This window comes from Dama dama, chromosome 5, assembly GCF_033118175.1.
Source record: "Dama dama isolate Ldn47 chromosome 5, ASM3311817v1, whole genome shotgun sequence".
NCBI classification, from domain to species: Eukaryota; Metazoa; Chordata; class Mammalia; order Artiodactyla; family Cervidae; genus Dama; species Dama dama.
This window is the reverse complement of record NC_083685.1, coordinates 84,337,994-84,357,207: the sequence shown is the minus strand read 5'-3', so window position 1 is coordinate 84,357,207 and position 19,214 is coordinate 84,337,994. Positions and strand designations below refer to the sequence as shown.

The following is a 19,214-nucleotide window of genomic DNA, read 5'->3' as shown; positions in this document are numbered from 1 at the left end:
CTGTTTGCTCATATCAGTCCTCCCTAACTTCCCAGCATCATCATTAGCAAGATCCCTCCATGATCCAGACAACTCAGCTTGCCCTCTGCCCCCATCACCTCCTCACCTACTTTCTTTCATGCCTGCAAGCCTTTGCTTAATGATTCTTTCTGCCTGAAATGTTCTCTGAGTTCTTGTCAAAATTCTACTTACCCTTCAAATGCTGAGTCCCCACAGAACTTAGCTGATTCCCCTAGTATTATTAGCATTTGCTTCTATTTACTCATTGTGCCAAGTGGTTTACATATTTATCTTTCCTGCCAAATTCTACACTGTTTTCCTTTTGACCGATGAAGAAACTGAGGCTCAGAGTGGCAGCTTGCTCAGGGTCACATCTGGGAAGCAGCAGAGACAGGTTGCAAACCCAGATCAGACCCTACCCTGAGTCTCCTATTGTTGCTGCCTCTCGGCAAGTACAGAAAATGTGTGAAGCTAGGCAACACAAGATCTTATGTGTAAATCTTGAGCTTTCTGAGCATAAATGGAGAAAACTAAAAGTAGAAGGAATAGTACTATCTCACAGGGCCGTTATGAAGAATAAATGAGATGCTTTATGAGAAGCGATCAGCTCCATGCTCATTGTAAAGCCTGTTCCACCCTGTCTAGCAACAGGAGTGAGTTTATGGAACTTCCCTGGTGGTCTGGTGGTTAAGACTTTGCTTCCACTGTAGAGGACTTGGGTTAGCTCACTCATCAGAAAACTAGGATCCCACATGTCACACGGTGTGACCAAAAACAACATCAAATAATTCAACAAAACATTTTTTAATCCAAAAAAGAGAAGTGAGTGTATATATGTCTATCTCTCCCATTATAAAACCAGCTCTTTCAGAGCAGCAATGGAATCACATTCATCTCAGCACTACTAGACAGCTTCCGGAGTGCCCAGCATCCAGTAGGTGCTCAATAAATGTCTGCTGCATTGACTCAGCAGCCCTGTGTGCTCCTCACCCCCAGGCCTGGGAGCAGGGTCTGTGTCTAGTCACCTAGCATTAAAGATGACCTTGGTCATCCCTTAGCTGAGGCCCAGTGGCCACTCATGCCTGAGATCACATCACCTACCTCCTGACCAGACACCATCCGGCAGAGCAGGGGTGTGTCCACCCCATATGAAAGGAGAGGAGACACAGAGGGGGAAGCACAGGGTGACATGCCACGTGGGCAGTGGCTCCTGTCTCGTGGACTGGACCCAATATCTTTCCTGACACCATTCCAGCTTTCCCATCACTTGAGCATGACCTCAGGACTAGTCAGTTGGTTCAGTTCAGTCGCTCAGTTGTGTCTGACTCTTTGCGACTCCATGAATTGCAGCACGCCAGGCCTCCCTGTCCATCACCAACTCCTGGAGTCTACCCAGACTCATGTCCATTGAGTCGGTGATGCCATCCAACCATCTCATCCTCTGTTGTCCCCTTGTCCTCCTGTCCCCAATCCCTCCCAGCATCAGGGTCTTTTCCAGTGAGTCAACTCTTCGCATGAGGTGGCCAAAGTACTGGAGTTTCAGCTTCAGCATCAGTCCTTCCAATGAACACCCAGGGCTGATCTCCTTTAGGATGGACTGGTTGGATCTCCTTGCAGTGCAAGGGACTCTCAAAGAGTCTTCTCCAACACCACAGTTCAAAAGCATCAATTTTTCGGCACTCAGCCTTCTTTACAGTCCAACTCTCACATCCATTCATGACCACTGGAAAAACCATAGCCTTGACCAGATGGACCTTTATTGGCAAAGTAATGTCTCTGCTTTTTAATATGCTATCTAGGTTGGTCATAACTTTCCTTCCAAGGAGTAAGCGTCTTTTAATTTCATGGCTGCAGTCACCATCTGCAGTGATTTTGGAGCCCCCAAAAATATAGTCTGACACCGTTTCCACTGTTTCGTCATCTATTTGCCATGAAGTGATGGGACCGGATGCCATGATCTTAGTTTTCTGAATGCTGAGCTTTAAGCCAACTTTTGAATGGAGGGTAACTCTTTTTACCTTGTCGTTAAATCTTGTATCTGTTCTGGGCTGTGCCTTGTGCTAATCTCATCATTGCACAAACACAATATTGTGGAGAGGACTGTCCAGCTTCAGAAGACTTGGGTCAATAGGGGGTGGAATTGGAATCTTCAGTGTGTCTTTTTTCCTCTCTGAGCCTTGGTTTCCTCGTCTGTGAATTGTGAATACTAATGACTGCCTTGTCTTCTTTGCGAGACTGTTTTGAGGATCAAATGAAAGGAGGAAGCTCCTTGCACACCATAAAACACTATACAAATGTTAGAGTTCTTTATGTGGCTGGAATCGCCTTAGACAGGAAAGACTTTGACCTCTCTCTCTCTCTAACACATCACAAGATTTCTCTGCCCTGAAACTGTTTAGGGTGCTTCTCTATGCCCTGTCTCTCCCATCCAGTTTGGGTTTGGAAGATGCAAAGGAACCAGAAGGAAGGTACTTAATGGAGCACTAGGGAGTCCTCAGTTCAAGGCCAAGGTTCCACTCCTTAACTGTTTGTGGGTCCTTGGGCCAGTATTTACCCTTTTAGAGCCTCTATTTCTTTATCATTAAAGCAGGACTGATGCTGCCTAGCTCACAGGTTTGTGGGAAGAATAGAGAGGAGAGTACCACGAGGATCCCCCACTAACAATTCTTTGACTATTAATCTGAAAACAGATTCCAGGAAATCTTAGTAAAGAGAATTGCCTTTCTTTCTTTTCTGAACACTAGCCTGGCCCATATAGTTGATTCAATAAACACTTATACAGCCCCTGCTGTGCGCTGGGCCCCCTGCCAACCTCACTTTTCATGGGTGTAGTAGAAGGGCTAGATTATTGCTCTGGAGTGAAGGCTATCTATGCCAGGTGTAGTATTTATTAGTTTAATATCATACTAGGTTGCTCGTTTTTAATTTAATCTTTTACAAGTTCCTGGGAACACCCTATTTCTAAAAATGACCCGGCAAGAAGGAGGTGGGTTGTTGAATCAAATGAAAGAAATCTCCTCTACCCTTAGGAGTTTTCCTGGCAAAGATCATCTGATAGCAGCTTGTTTGGGGAAATAAAAGTGCAGAGCTGGAAGGGATTTCTAGAAAGGAAGCTGAGAGCTGCGGTGGTAGGACCTGACATCCTTCTGGAGCCATTTATCCCAAGCTTGCAGCTGTCCCCAGAGGACTTCACAGGTCATAGACACTTGGTTGTGTTTGTCAATGAACTTACCCTAGAAGTTGTGCTCTAGGAAGAGGGAAGGAAGGGAGGCAGGAAGGAGCCCTTGAGCTGTGTGCTATGATTGAGAAAGCACTTCATTGGAAACCAAATCCAAGCCCCGTACAAGGTGTTTTTCTGTCATCTAATTTAATCCTTCCAATAACCCTAGGAGATAGAAATTCCACTATTATCACCATTGACATATGGTGCTAATATAAAGACTCAAATTAAGTAACTTTCCCAAAGCCACACCCACAAACAGCTGCTCTTATTCAACTCCAAATCCAGGATCTCCCAGGTGATCTGTGCTAATATGTCTTGGGAAAGTCATTTCTCCTCCCTGAATCTGTTTCCTCATCCCAAAGATGAAGAAGTGAAGTGAGATGCCTCTCAGTTCTCTTTCAGATATGTAGTTTTATCCAAGGTTCTGTAAAACTGTAGCCCACAGGCTAAATCCAGCCAACCAATTGTTTTTTGGTTTTGTTTTGCTGTGTCCTGCATTGCCAGGTGGATTTTTAACCACTGGATCACCAGTGAAGTCCATCCAATTGCTTTTGTAAGTAGTTTTATTGGCACAGAGCCACATAATTCATTTGTGTATTGTCTATGACAGCAGAACTGAGCAGTTGTGTCAGAGACTATAAGCCTCAAAAGCCTAAAATACTTACTAACACACTAATGTGCTCAGTCGTGTCTGACTCTTTGTGAATCCATGGATGGTAGCCCACCTGGCTTCTCTGTCCATGGAATTTTCCAAGAAGGGATGCTGGAGTGGGTTGCCATTTCCTACTCCAGGGGATCTTCCCAACCCAGGGATCGAACCTGAGTCTCCTGCCTCTCCTGCACTGGCAGGCGGATTCTTTACCAACTGAGCTCCTAGGGAAGCCACTGGGGAGGCCCAAATGATAACTTAGTAAAAAGCATATAATTGCAAAGTATAAAATGTAAACAGTGGCAGCCACCTCCTTACTGCCCCCCGTTTATAGTTGCTGCATGGTCCTATACATTCTTTCCCATTTGTCATGTGTAGTTTATCACCATTGAAACTTACAGAAACTTAGCATTGAAACTTAGCATATTTCACGGGTGAGCAAACTTTTTCCATAAAGGGCTGGATTGTAACACACTGGTAAAGAATCCACCTGCCAGTGCAGGAGATGCAGGAGATTCGGGTTTGATCTCTGGGTTGGGAAGATCCCCTGGAGAAGGAAATGGCAACCCACCCCAGTACTCTTGCCTGGAGAATTCCATGGACAGAGGAGCCTGGTGGGCTAGAATCCATGGGATCGCAAAGAGTCGGACACGACTGTGTGACTAACTTTCACTTTCAGTGGCTCAGACAGTAAAGAGTCTGCTTGAAATGCAGGAGACCTGGGTTCAATTCTTGGGTCAGGAAGATCACCTGGAGAAGGAAATGGCAACCCAATCCAGTATTCTTGCCTGGAAAAATCCCATGGGTGGAGGAGCCTGGTGGGCTATAGTCCATGGGGTTGCAAAGAGTCAGGCATGACTGAGTAGCTAACATTAACAAAGTTATAATTTATAGCAACATCCACAGATCCTAAGTGTGTAGCCTGGTGATGTCTTCATCATCCTGATCAAGATAGAGAACTTTCCCAGCATCCCAGAACTCTCCCACATTACCCATCCCTGTGAATACATCCCCCAAAGTAACCTCAATTTTTTTTAAGAGGACCATTTTAAAAGTCTTTATTGAATTTGTTACACTGTTGCTCTATTCTATGTTTAGGTTTTTTGGACCACGAGTCATGTGGGATCTTAGCTCTCCAACCAGGGATCAAACTGCACCCCCTGTGTTGGAAGGCGAAGTCTTAACCACTGGACCACCAGGGAAGTCCCAAATAGCCTCAACTTTAACCTCTATCACCACGGATTAGTTTTTCCTGCTTTTTAACTTTATATAAATGGAGTCACACATTACATACCCATTTGGGTCTGGGAAAGGTATTTAAGCTACAACTTCCTTGCTGACAACTTGAAAACTCAAGTATAAATAAGGACACAAAAATCTTAATGGTATTGTGCAGGAATTATTACTTGTGCATTTATTCAACAAGGGTTTTGTTGAGTTTCTTTTATGAATCAGACACCTCTCCAGATATTGAAGAGTAAGTCATGAGACGGTCTCGGTCTTCCTGGAGTTTACTATCCATGGTGTCCCATGTCTAGTACTACTCAGAGTTCCAGCCTGAGCTCATGTACCATCTGCCCAAAAGTCTGGAAATGGACAACGTGGTCATTCTGGAATTTCAAATCATGGAAATGATAGGGAACTTAAACGACCATTCAGACCAAGTGGTCATCTTTCAAAAGCAGAGTCAGAGAAGGTACCCAGCCAAGCCTTTTGGGGAGATGAAGAGTTATCCAGAAAAGAGTGTTGTATCCAGAGATGGAAACTCAGGCTCTCATGCCACAGTCTAGAATGCTCTCTAGACTGCAACGCTGCTCTCTTGACAATAAGGCTTCCAACCTCTTTCAGACTAGGACAGGGTGGTATTCGTGCTTAACTCTAGAGATGCTTTCATTTTGAGACTTTCTGGAGACTCTCCCGAATCAATGTGGAGAGGGGAGCATCAGAGAAGAGAGAGGACTGGGTTCTCCCAGCTGTAAGCAAATCAGGGGAACCGTGGAAAGTAGGAGGAAGACTGTGTGCACCAGTGCAGGAAGGCAGGGCCACCGAGGCTGTGGCGTTACGGGGGAGATTGAGTCCACGGGAACCACAAGTGCCATTCTGTGAAATTTCCAAGATGGTGCCCAGAAAGCTTTCACAGACTAATGAGCCAACTGGATTTTAAATTATCTTGGATCAGGGACTACATTTCCCATAGAAAAATCTTGGGATGTGAACGAGGGGGTTCATTGTTTGAGTAGAAGAACCTAATCTGGTCTCCTTAAATTCAGTAACTCAAAAAAGAAAAAAAAGCTGGGAATAAAAGAGCCCCCAGAAGATCAGCTGCCTTACTTCTTTGCATGTTTTCATGACGGGCTGTCTCTTTCTAAACATGTCAGACACTTGAACCTGCAGTTACTAACTCATTATTTTTTTACCTTCACAAAAACACAGTAGAGTATTAGGATCATTTTCCACCTAAGGAAACTGAGGCTCAGAAGCTTATGTAATGCAAGCTTATTCAAGTCACACAGCTGGTTAAGCAGATTGCAGAACCCACATTTAGGTCTGTTTGATGCCAACATCTGCTCTCTATTCTCTGCTGTGGAATCACAGCAGAATCCCCCCTTTCAACTTCCCATCTCCCAACGCCGTAAAACTGGAGCCCTTTCTCTTTCATCCTAAAGCCCTACTCAAAAATCCTGAGCCCCAGTCTCAACCCTTCTATTAACTTATTACAGTAGCTCCAAGCCACCTCTTTAAAATGCCCTACGCCTTCTTGTCCCAGTTCTTTAAAGTGGGGCTACTGTGTCAGTCCATCACTACTTTATCCTGTGTGAAGCATAAACAAGAGTATTTCAGTTATATTCTGGCTTCCTCTGTTTGGAGGAAGCCTAACCAAAGTGTTTTATGAGATAATTCATTTGGTGAGTGTTTGTAACCCACATCCTGAAGGACCCTCTGCTGGGATCCTTACACTTTTTCTTTCTAAATTTCCATATGAAGAGATAGATGATGGGTCTGCCCACAGATCTGTAGTTGCAGTTACTTGGTGAGCACCCATATTGCATCAGGTGCTATATACCGATAGAGCAAGAGGGTTATAGGAAGCTGCTGGCTTTGAATAGCCAGATTACCTGGACACGAATAGGAAATTTCCCTGTACTCTGGGCAACGTTCTGTGTGTTTCCATCAGCTGGGGTTGGGGGGAGGAATGGGTTTGCTGACACCTGAATTTTGAGAGATAAGGAAGCTTGAGAGTCAGACTGGGCACACAGCAGTCGGAACTACAAATCAAAGCTTTGTTGTTAAAAGGGAAGTGATGGCTGGTTTTTTAATGGGTTTTCCCAGCTAAACACAGAAACTGATCTTCATTACACTTGACTGCTTCTATCATGATAGCAAGTGAGAGACAGAGAAAAAGCGATTGTTCTCCAGGGACATTTACTCTGAACACTTCATTATCCCTGCTAAGGGGAGCTAGGGAGGCAAAAAATATTCTCCCATTGGGCTGCACTGTGAGGGGCAAGGAGGTGCCATATGTCACAACAAACTCCAAGACAATAAGGTGAAATGAAGAGCCCTCGTTTCTATGAACTTATTACCCCTTTCTCGGGGAAAGACACTGAGATGCTATAAAGGTCACCCAGAGCTCCGTGCACACAACCACCCCTTTCTCGTGGGTGGTCCAGGAGTGCAGAGCAAACCCTGTATTTAAAAACGTCAGCCTAGCTCCTTCGCTGGGCTTGTCTGGTGGCTCAGTGGTAAAGAATCTGCCTGCCAATGCAGCAGACACGGTTTCCATCCCTGAGTTGGCAAAAATCCCCTGGAGAAGGAAATGGCTATCCACTCCAGTATTCTTACCTGGGAAATCCCATGGACAGAGGAGCCTGGCAGGGCTTCAGTCCACGGGGTCGCAAAAGAGTGGGACACAATTTAGGGACTGAACAACAGCAAGCTCCTCAGCAGCCTGACTTGGATCAACCACATCTGGGTTTCAGCCCTGGCACCTGAACCAAGCAGACAGATCTGATGACCCTCCCCATGCCCACTCCTACTGCTGCTGAAATTCCCCTCTTCCTCCTAACTGTCTTTAAAAGATGGGAAAGGGGGGAGACTTTGCTTAGAAGCTCCTTTGCAAATCCCCTGCTCATTCTGAATGTTTGTCCCTAAGCTCCCAGTGCCTCCAAGCCCAGCACTGAATCTGCCTGCTTCTGAGAATCCTGAACCTCCCAAGAGGCCAGATTTTACTACTAGGAACCGGCTTCCTGCCTTCTCAGAGAAGTGTGAACACTGTTCCCGGGACACAGGGTTTCACAGGTGGGCTCATTCGATGTACACAATGCCGCATCCTCTGGGCTTTAGGTTTCAGTATTTCTTAGGTGATGAACCTGAGGCTTAGAGAGGGGAAGGAGGTGTCCTCTGCCCCCAGAAACTATGGGACTGTGAGCCATGGGTCCTAAAAAGCCCCTGCTGCCCTGGGTCTTATGCAAGTTCTGGGCAGCCTGGAGGTCGGGGCGCACCTCCTGCCTCCGTCCTTCCCCCTGAGCGCCTTGGGGAGATGCAGGTGAAACTCTGAGAGCGCTGAGAGGTTCCCGGCTTCCTCTCTGGGCCAGGCCGGCGTGAACAATCACTTCTGTCCCTCAGCTAGCTTGGTCGGCCCCTTCCTAACTTGGCATGGGAGTCGCCAGCCACCGCCGCCGTGACCTCGGGTCCGCAGAGATCAGCCTCTGGCCCCGGGAACCGGTGTGTCCTGGAGCTGCAAAGAAGCCAGAAATCAGTGCGCACAAGACGTGTGGCTTCAACTGTCCAGCCAGCTTTCACTGCCAGAAAGGAAGCCCCGCAATCCTGGTTTTGCCCCGAAAGCGCGCTTTGATATTCTGGGTTTTAAGCCAGGGGCCCGGGCGCCCAGGTCCCCGCGGCTTGGCCGGGCTGGGTGCCGGTGCGGTCCCGTGGCACCCGGTTAGTCGGCGCCTCCTCTTTCCCAGGGTTCTCCCGGGCCTCCATCCCGCTGGCCTACGCTCTGGGGCCGACAGTTCTGCAAATCCAAGCCGCCAGCCCCGGCGCCCGAAGGCCTGGGGTCGGCAGAGCGGTAACCCAGGTAGAACTCAGTGCCTGCCACCCACCCCGCATTCCACACTCACCCCCGCCCAACACGCCCCTCTTTCCCCGGGTCTCCGCGTCCACTCCCCTGCGGCCAGTTTCTTCCTCCGCCCGCCCGGCTCTCCGGGCCCACCGCTTGCAGGTCGGTCAGGACGCGTGCTAGGGCCCCCCTCCTCCGTCTGCTTCTCTCAAGAGCACCCCAGCTTCCTCCAGCCCTCACCTGACCCCCGAGCGCAGTTTCTCCTTCTCTCCGGACTTAAAGCCGAACCCACAGCGGGTGGAAAAGTCCCGGCGCCTCGCACACCAGGCTGCAAGCTACTTGTTTAACGAGTCCAAAGGTCAGCTGAAGTTTGACTGATACGCGGAAGCGGGACAAGAATCTCTTCAGCCCCCCGGCGTGAATACCCTGGACCCTAGCATCCCCGGCTCTCGGCTCGGGTCTCGGGCTCCCGGATCTGCCTCTCACACTCACTCTCTCGGTTCCCCTCCCCAACCCCCCCATCCCCGCCGACCATTTGCATCTTGCCGAAAGCCGGGCCCTCCCCGCTAATTTGCATATCTTATATGGCCTAATGGTGGCGATCATGGCAAGTTAGAAGTTTTCTGACTCCTCTTGGAGGAGACTCCGGGACTCCGGGGAGTAACAGGTGTCTGGAGGCTGAAGGGTGGGGGGGGTTCCTGGACTTGGGGTTCGCTTGTGAAACTCCCCTCCACCCTCCTCTCTCGCACCCACCCGCCCGCCCCCTCACCCCCTTCTTTCTCTGTCCTTGGAAAATGGTGTCCAAGCTCACGTCGCTCCAGCAAGAACTCCTGAGCGCCCTGCTGAGCTCCGGGGTCACCAAGGAGGTGTTGATCCAGGCCTTGGAGGAGTTGCTGCCGTCCCCGAGTTTCGGGGTGAAGCTGGAGACGCTGCCCCTGTCCCCTGGGAGCGGGGCCGAGCCGGACACCAAGCCGGTCTTCCATACTCTCACGAACGGCCACGCCAAGGGCCGCCTGTCCGGAGACGAGGGCTCCGAAGATGGGGACGACTATGACACCCCTCCTATCCTCAAGGAGCTGCAAGCGCTCAACACCGAGGAGGCGGCGGAGCAGCGGGCGGAGGTGGACCGGATGCTCAGGTAGGCGCTGGCCGAGGTGCGGAGGGGTGCGCCCGAACACTCGGAGCCCCGGGCCCCGTGGCTGAGCCACACGGCCCCGACTGCTGTTGCCAAGCCTGGTTCCCACCAAAGAAGTCCCCCGGGGGGGCGCTCCGCTTCTCTCCCAACACCTGGACCCCTCCCAGCCCCTCAATCGGACAGCCCGAGCCCCGAAACTTCATGAATTCCTGCCCAGCCCAGCGCCCGGGACCGGTGGGGCCCTCCCGGCTGGGTTAGAGTTCAGCCTGGGAGAACCGAGCTTGCAGAGCCCTTGCCCACGCGGCCGAAGGTGCGAGTGGGCGCAGTGAAACCTCGGCGATTCCCGGGTGCCGAGGCTCCGGGCCCGCAGCAACCCCAGGCCACAAGCACTCTTCCCGGGGTGCCGCCTCTGCGGAGCCGGCCTGGGGCACGGCGTCCTGAGGCTCTCGGCAGAGGGACCAGCGGCTCCGGGGCCGGGAAGTGGGGGGCGCCTTCTCCGATGGGCCCTCTCGTCTGCAGCGCCCGCGCAAGGCCCGGAGGTTATCCGGAATCCCTAAAGCCCCTTGAGATCTGCGAAAGGAAATGCTTGCACGTTGTCGGGTTGGAGTGGACTCGCAAGGGGCAATGAAACCGCGTCTTTGATAAGCGAAGGATCAGTGGGTCCAAGCCTCCAGTTCGCAGTGGATTTGGTGGGAGAAAGGAGGGCGTTCCCGGATCTCGCCGCTGACACCCCGGCGTCCCCGGGGAATCCAGGCAGGCAGACCGCCCGGCGGTCTGTCTCCGGGCCCCGGGTGGTTTGCTAAGCCTTTCCGAGCTGCCTAGGACTTTGACAGCTTGTTACTAATTATCCAAGGAGCCGAGCGGTTCCCTTAGACCGCGCGTCGCTCCCAGCCAGGCTGCTCTGGGACCGAGACCCTCGCTTGGCCTTGGACCTTCCAGCGCCGCAGTCCCCAGGCAGGGCCAGGACCGGAGTCGCTCCCGGAACCGGGGCAACCCGGGTCACCCGCCCGCAGTGGCCGTTTGGGATGCGATATGACCTTGCATTTGAATTTGCTACCTGGGGACCCGGCGGCTTACTCTAACAAAACAATCAGGGGAATTTCTAAATTTTTTTTTTTTTTTCTAACTTCCCGAAAGTCTGTTGCTACAGTTAGTTCGTAGGGTTTGAGGTTCTTTCTTGCCTGGCGGTTGCCCCCTTGGCGGTGGTTTCTCCCCTGCCTGGGCTAGGGGTGCAGGAAGGTGAAGGGGGTCAGAGAGAGAGAGAGGCTGGGACGCCGGGGCGGCCCGGAGATTGACCCCGGGTCGGGAGGAATCGCTGATGTCCGGCCGCCCGGCACCGGGGCCCGCGGGGCCTAGGCCCATCCGCCTGGCCGCAGGCACTCGCCTTCCAGCGGGGTTTTGGAAGAAGAATCTGGGGCGTCCCTCGGTACCCAGCCCTGCGCCGGGTTAGACGTGGCAGAGATGTAATATAAACTGAAGCACGTGGAGTTAGGGTGTTATTAATTTATTTCTATAAATCATCAACAGAAAGATACACAAAAAGTCGTGATTAGGTTGAACGGAGAGGCGGGTTATTCATTGGTGAAGTTGTAAACGCGGCTTCGAGGGGGAAGGAAAGCAGAAAGCAGACGCGCGGGGCTGTTCGCGGCTCCCAGCACACGCGCTCGGGCCTGTCCGGCCTTCCCAGGAGAGCCCCCGCGGCGCCCCGAGCCCCCGCGCCGGACCCGGGCTGTCCCGGAGGTCGCCGACACCGCAGGCCGGGCGGGCAGAGAGCCAGGCTCGGCCCTGGGCCCCGGACCTCAGCGCTCTTCGCGACGTAGAGCTCCGGGCTCCAGGGGGCGGAGAGCCAGGCTAGGGGGCCCAAGACCCCCACTGGGGGCGGGAGTGGGGGATACACAGGACAGGCCCTAATGTTTCTCCTCCTTTCCCCCAGCGGCTGCTAACTTCCCTCCCCCACCTTCAGGAGTGGTCAGACTTGATTAAAGTAATTTTTCAAGAAATCGCTAGCGGTCCCCAGGTCACTGCGCAGTTGGCTGCTACATGCCAGACGCGCGCACTCCCCTTCTGGTCCACCCTGCTCCGCTAAGGCGGAAAGAAAAGAACAGGACAAGTCGCTTTGGGGAGCGGCTGGCCGCTCTTTCCATCTCCAAAAAGAGCGAGGCGAGAAAAGCAGTTTGGGGCTGCGCGCTGCCGGTTCTGGCCCCGGCTCTAGGCTGGCGCGCGTGGTGAAAAGTTGCAACGTGGGTTGCTCCCCAAGAAGCCCGGGTGCAGGCTTCCTAACGAAGAATCGCGGCGATCGAAGCCGGAGTCCGGGGCCTCTCTGTTCGTGGCATTGTTTGGAAAGGAGCGTGCTGGGCCGACTAGGCGGGCGCCGAGGTCGGTCGCTTGACACCTGCGCCCTGAGGACAATGCCTGGCGCCCTTCTCCCGATTCGTGTGTTTATAGGGGTTGCGAACCCCAGATCACTGGCTGTATTTTTGAATTTCAAAACGTAACCGACTCTTGGGGCCCTTCCCGGTGAATCCATGAGAATTCTGTGGTCAGAGCTATAAAGGTGTGACTACGCCATCTTATCCCCAGCTCTGGTCTTTAATGCGGGCTGAAAGATTTGCTATCATTTATGTGGTTTCCCCGGCCTTTTGTTTTTCGTTTCAAACCTTTCCAGTCGTTAAGCTAATTCACTTTTTCCGCGGAATTATTTACTCCCAGAACATTACACTATTTCAGTTAGGTTTCTTAAACACACAAAATAAATACTAGTAAAAAATTTAAACAAAACCAAAAATGTTAAAGAATCTGTCCAAGCAGCATTACCTTTAAAAACCCAAATACTTATTCTAACTTTCGAAGCTGTTGTTGGTATCTGTGGAAGGTGTTTTTTACCCTAAAAATATCTGTGCAAGAATTTAGCAGAAAGAAACTTTTAAAATGAGTGTTTTAAAATGTTTACACGGGAATGTTCAAAATGTTACATTACTTTCCTCTTACTCAAGGTGAATTAGCCATGTTTGAAATGGACGCAGGTTCTCATTTTTTGTTCCTGTTTTTACTTAAACATTGTTGTATTACTTGGAAGTACCTTTATAAATACTTGAGAAATATATTAAGCTATATGTAATTTTGAGTTTGCATTTATCAAAAACATCTCTATCAAAACTTGTGTTCTCATAAATTTAACATCAAAGACTTGCTAAAATAATCCCAACTTTTCAAATGCTTACAAAAATCTGTTTAATTACTAGGTTAAAAAAATTCATTATACAAACGTGATTTTAGTTGACATAGACATCATCTAGAAATAATCACTTATTTCATCTTTAACTGTAGCTGTTCTTTGGCCCTCTGTTCTGTCCTCTGAAACTAATTATTCCCTTCACTTTTTTTCATATTTTATCAGGCTATTATATACATCAACATACTGTAAGGGGATGCTGGGTTTTTTTAAGTTAATGATGTAGCTGCCTTAAACAAATAATATATATGGATATATTGTTCATGAATTTTTTTGTTCTATACTGTGCACTCTTCTCTTAATTTTTGTTTTCAATTAGATCACTCACTTTTAAGCCAACTATTCAATAAGCAAGAACAGATATTGGCAAAGTTGAAAATATTTGGAATAAATTCAGAGGCACTAATACACTGATCTTAAAGAGGTTTTTTTTTTTTTTTCATTACCTGTGTTTATGAATGATATGAACTTAAATGAAAAGCTTAAATGAAAACACTTACATGAAAAGTTTAAGTTCTTACCCCAAGCTTGAAATTTATGAGAAAGATTAACTTCCAAACACTTTTACCCTATCCGAGGAGAAATGTAAGAATATAGAAAGTGTCATTTGGAATCATTCACATCTTTTTCAGAAATTGAAATTATCCATCCGTCTGTGTGGTCTTATTTGGGAGGCGGGGCTGTGAAGAATTTTTGTTTTAACTTTATTTGCCTCACATCAGTGCAGTGATTCCTCAACCCCACGGGGGAGGGACATCATTTCTTAAAAGTTTTCTGAAACTCTGAAAACTTTAACATTTGGCTAAGACGTCCTCCTTGCTTCTCCGGAGGTGGTCACTTATGTTTTACTGCCTTTTGACACGCAAGAAGCGGAGATGCCCATCCCAAAGGGAGGTGATGTGGGAGATGTCCAGGTGAATTTAGAGATGCTACCTCCTATCATGGGGGTCAGCCAGCCTGGTCCCTAGCGAATGACACCTCTGCTCTCTGGTCTGCCTCTTCCTTTAAGATCTCTCACGTTCCAGGGAAGTGAAGGAAAGCAAAACAAACAAACAAAGAAAAACGTAAAACAAAAACAAAAAGAAACACCCAGGAACTTTTCTTTCTGCTTCCAGAGAGGGAGTGCTGGGCTTGCTTTCCTATTACTGAAGCAAGGAAGTCATCTTCCTCTTTATCCTCCCAATCTCAGTTGAAAGGGATGGAGTACACTATATAGGAGCTTTCATCTCCTCTTTTGTCCAGGTCCTATTTCGGCTTCGCCTCTTTCCCCAGGACGTAACTTGGGCAGGAGGAAAAATAGGGGAAGGTCAGTGTTTTGCACAGAGTTTAAGTAAAACCTCTAGAAAGAGGATATTTGTCCCCGACCTCTTCCACCAGCATCCTAACCCTCTGCTTGTCTGTCTAGCGAGGACCCGTGGAGGGCTGCCAAAATGATCAAGGGCTACATGCAACAGCACAACATCCCCCAAAGGGAAGTGGTGGATGTCACCGGCCTGAACCAATCACACCTCTCCCAGCATCTCAACAAAGGCACCCCCATGAAGACCCAGAAGCGCGCCGCCTTATACACCTGGTACGTCCGAAAGCAACGGGAGATCCTCAGACGTAAGTGCTTTCAACCTGCCTCTGCCCCACCAAGACTGACCTCTGCCCTCACTCTGACCCCTGTGGGGCGCCTCAGCTTCCTTCTCATCAACAAGGGCTGCGTGGCACTTGGCAAATATAAGGAAGCTGTCAGGTGGATTTGGCTGCCCTGCAATGAGCTGGTTTATGTCGTTTTCTTCTCCCAAGATGCCCTAGTCCCCAGCCAGTTGATTTGCCAAGCCCATCAGTGTGTGGCACACCTTGAATATTTTGGTCCCTGCTTCCAACATCTTTCTCTTTTTTGAAACCAAGTAGGTGACAGCAGAATATTGAACCTGAAGTAAGCCAAGCATCTTCTCCCCTTGATCCATGACCATGGATCAGACTTTCCAAGGAAGACATTTAGTAGCAATCAATAATATTGATCACTATTATTGTTATTTTCCTTCTCTCTCGAAGAGTATAAAAAATAGAAGGCACTCTTACATATAGATATGTTATGAACTTGACCCTGTTGTTTGGGAGAATGGTGTGGGGGGTACAGCTGAGTTCTGAAGCAATTTAAGATGCTTATTCACATTTACCAAAATCGGGAGAGCTTTGAGACCCCAGCTGGTGAGCCTGTCAGAGGAAGAATCTGCTTTTGGCTAAGGCAGGACTCAGTAAAAGCATCTGCATTTGCAACTCTGGGTGATGAATTCTTATCCTTCGCATTGTCTTTCCCAAATTTCCTTTCTGTCCCAAGATTTCTTCAACGCAATAACCCTGAGAGATTTTTGTTTGGAAGGCTAGGGAAGTTTGAACTGCCTTTGAATGATAAGAGTATCAGTGATCTAGTGTTTTTATTTTAGGAAAAGTGTACTTTTACATTATATTTTGATTATTTCAATCCAGCCCTCTTTCTAGGAAAATTTTATGTAAGTTTTCACTCTTCCCACATACTCCACTCTGGGCTGTGGGCTTCTCTGTCTTTGTTAAGATATGAGTTTCCACCACTTTCTGGGCTGAGTTTTTCCCGTCTTGCTAGAGGACTACTTTTAAAAATCACTCTTGTTTTCTGTCACACACTGCCCTGAAGTGATGGTTTCAGTACTTATTGTCTCAATGTCCATGGGCTGGAAAGGCCTTCAAGATGCAAGGATGTTAGGGGTTCACCTTATATTGCAGTGATTTGCTCTTTTGCTGGTAGCATTAGATAAGTTGGAGCTTCCTGGTGGTTATAAGGTTATAAGAAGTTTATAGGTTATAAGAAGCACAGTGAGAGCTCTTTGCTACTGAGAGGAAGAGGCCCCTTTTAAACTCGGGAATGATCCACCATCCATGGTGACTGTGTCTTTAAGAAATTGTGTGTCTGACATGAAGCAACTCCCTGTAATTCCTGTAAAGCCCAAGAAAAAGTTTCAGGAACCGTAGTCTCCAAAGGCCAGAGAACCCTTGGGATGTGCTTTCACTCCAATCCAAGCCTCAGGCATCATATCCCATTTGAGTCGCCTCTCTGTATTCTGTGGGACTTCCTTCAGAAAGATGGAGGCAGGAGAGGTCAACCCAAAGCTTCTAAAAGATAGAAGTCCCAGAAAGGTTCTCAAGATGCTTGAGAATGGCATTTTGCAAAAATGTATGACCATCTCTGCAAAGGATTTTTCAATTATTGTTATTATTGTTTTAAAGTCCCATAAGACAGAAAGCTTAAGAAGCATCCCTTCATTCTGTAAATATTATATGGGCACCTATGAGGTGCCAAGCACTTGCTGGGCTGTGAGATACACAGGTTCTTTTCTCCAGGGACTTACAACCTAATGAGGAAGATGAGATGTTTGAATAAATAATGACAGCTTTCTAAGAGCTGTTATAAAAGTATACACAAGGGACAGCCAGAGGAATTGCTAAATTGCCTAGAGACATCATGGACGGCTTCCTGGAGGAGGTGTCATTTGAACCAATTCTTGAAGGTTGAATACAAGATATACTAGCACTGGATAAAAAATAGGAAGAGAGATGAATAAGAGAAGGACACAAGTGGACAAGTAACAAGTGGCAAATAGTAAGAGAGAATCAGGAGAATAAAAAAGACACATGATAACAAATTTTCATAAGCTAAAAGTAATAAATGGTAATATTCATGAGCCTATCTTCACAGAAAGAATCTCCTTGTCCAGGCTGGCTCTTGAGCCTATAAAGAGGTTACTGATGCCATCTTCTCCAAGTTAATTTTTATGGGCAACAAACATTTTCTGTGCACCAACCCCCCCACCACCACCTTACATTAATCTGGAAAGAAGTAGGGGAGATTTGGTGGTGGGTGGAGAATGTGTGAGAGTCTGGTTCTTCAAAAAGGGCAGCCAACAGCCAGAGGTGGCCATTACTCTGTGGACAGCTGCAAGTGTGTCTCGCACCCACCACAGATAGACCTTCAGGAGTCAGTTCTGTCACCTCCATCCAAGGCCCGTTGGAAGGTTTTGTGGGTGTGTGCTTTGGGTTTGTTTTTAGTGAGAGGTGATGCACATGGGGCATCACCATCAAGGGTTGTAAGTTCAGCGTCTACAGTCTAGGTTCACATCCTGGCTCCTGCCCCTGGCTCTAATTGGTCTGAACCTCAATTTCTTCATCTGTAAAACACAGATAACAATTCTTCCTAAGAGAGGTGTGAGAGTTAGTTGAAGGGATACATTTGGCGGACTTTGTATAATAACCTCACTGTAGAAACGGTTCATTACATGTTCACTGTGATGACAGGTTGGTTATCTCTTCACATCAAATGAGGAACCTTGTATTAATCCTGGGTCCTCGCGATTATCCATAGTGGCTTTGGCTGTTATTCACGACAACTCCACAGGACCACAGGGAGGAGAGGAGATGCTGAGACAGACACCCCCTGAGCAGAGGACGTCTTTCTCCCCCTCTGATTGTCCCAGACTCCCTGCACTTAGATGGCTGCCGTGAAGACCAAGTAATACGGGAATTGTAAAAGTACTTTGTACAGTAGAACTTCCCTTGGAATTTGGGTGATCATCGTTGTCATCACCATCATCCCGACCAGGGGTGCATGTTCTAAAAGACTCTTTAAGGCCTTCAAGTCTTCACCAGGCCCATTCCACAGGCAGAGAAGCCAAGGGACCAAGAATTACAGAACTTGGCTGGGACCCTACATTATCCCATGGAGTCAGTGACTTCCTGCTAGTAGATGTGGCAAAGACACTCTCAGGTATCTAAAGGAATTATTGGGAACCAGTGAAAACAGAGCCGAAAATGGCCTGAGAATCTTCCAAAGTGGGTGGGGCTCCAACCAAAGGTTCCAGTGACATGTTCTGTCTGTTTACCAAGGACACAGCTCGTTAACTCATCTGATCAATGACTAGTTAAACAAAGGCCAGCACTACCTGCATCGGGGGTCTAGGCTTGTTAGGGACCCACCACTTCTTGATGGGCCAAAATGGAAATGGATCTTTAGACTGCTGCAAGTCCCCCATTGCTGGAGGTAGGTAGGTGGAAGGCCTCATGGTAGGGTGTCATGCAGAGTATTCAAGCTGTGGCCTGACTTTGGACCTTGAGAGTTTCTGAGACATGCAGGGATGACTCCAGGAACCAAGAAAGAAAAACATCAAGGTCCAGAACACGGGCACCGGGAGTTAGGAAATGAATCTGTTATGGGTCCTCGCTCAGCAAGGTGCTTGGCCTCTCTGCTTGTTCATCTGTAAAATGGAGTTAATACTATGATGAACTCTGCTTCATGCAGATATAAGGAAGAAAACAAGGAGGCTGCCTCTTCCTCAAGTAAATATCAAATCTCATGGCAGCCGCAGAGGCTAGGGGATCGCCACTGGGCGATTTGTTGTCTTTCATTCATGCAATCAGAATATCTTGAGGGTCATGATATGCCAAGGTCCTGGGAATTGGACTTTTGGGGGCTCCATACCGTCTATATTTACTTGTCTCCAACTCTTAAAACACCATTCTTAGGAAAGTCCTGTGTTTGCTATCTCTTGCACTTCCCATCTTTCAAATGTGTGGGCAAGTGTGTAAGACTTTCCCCTCTTGGGCTGTCTCCCTCATAAACGGACCCCTGAACACACACACACACACACACACACACACACACACACACCCATTGCCTTTGAGATGATTGAGCTCTAAAGAGCTGCTTCTTCTTTTTCCAATACAAAGATCCAGTTATATTTATTTCAAAGCAGTAGTCAAAGGGTTTGGGGCTTGGGGTTTTACAAAGAGCATAACATAATGTTGATCCCTAGGATCTATGGGTGGAGAGAGCTATTTTCAGCCTCTGAACATTTTGTCTAAGTGCAAATTGTACTTTTTAGCATTTTTCCCTCT

General features: G+C 48.3%; 1 protein-coding gene across 6 annotated transcripts in view; it reads left to right on the top strand.

The window, feature by feature from the left end:
• The first annotated feature begins 9,608 nt into the window (after positions 1 to 9,608).
• Positions 9,609 to 19,214, top strand: part of HNF1B (HNF1 homeobox B) — a 62,909-nt gene continuing 53,303 nt past the window's right edge. For all 6 annotated transcript variants that reach the window (XM_061142750.1, XM_061142748.1, XM_061142747.1 and 3 more), the window contains exons 1-2: positions 9,609 to 10,072; positions 14,707 to 14,906. In XM_061142750.1, the coding sequence (XP_060998733.1) occupies positions 9,729 to 10,072; positions 14,707 to 14,906 (544 nt within the window). In that variant the 5' untranslated portion in view covers positions 9,609 to 9,728. The remainder of the gene's footprint in view (positions 10,073 to 14,706; positions 14,907 to 19,214) is intronic.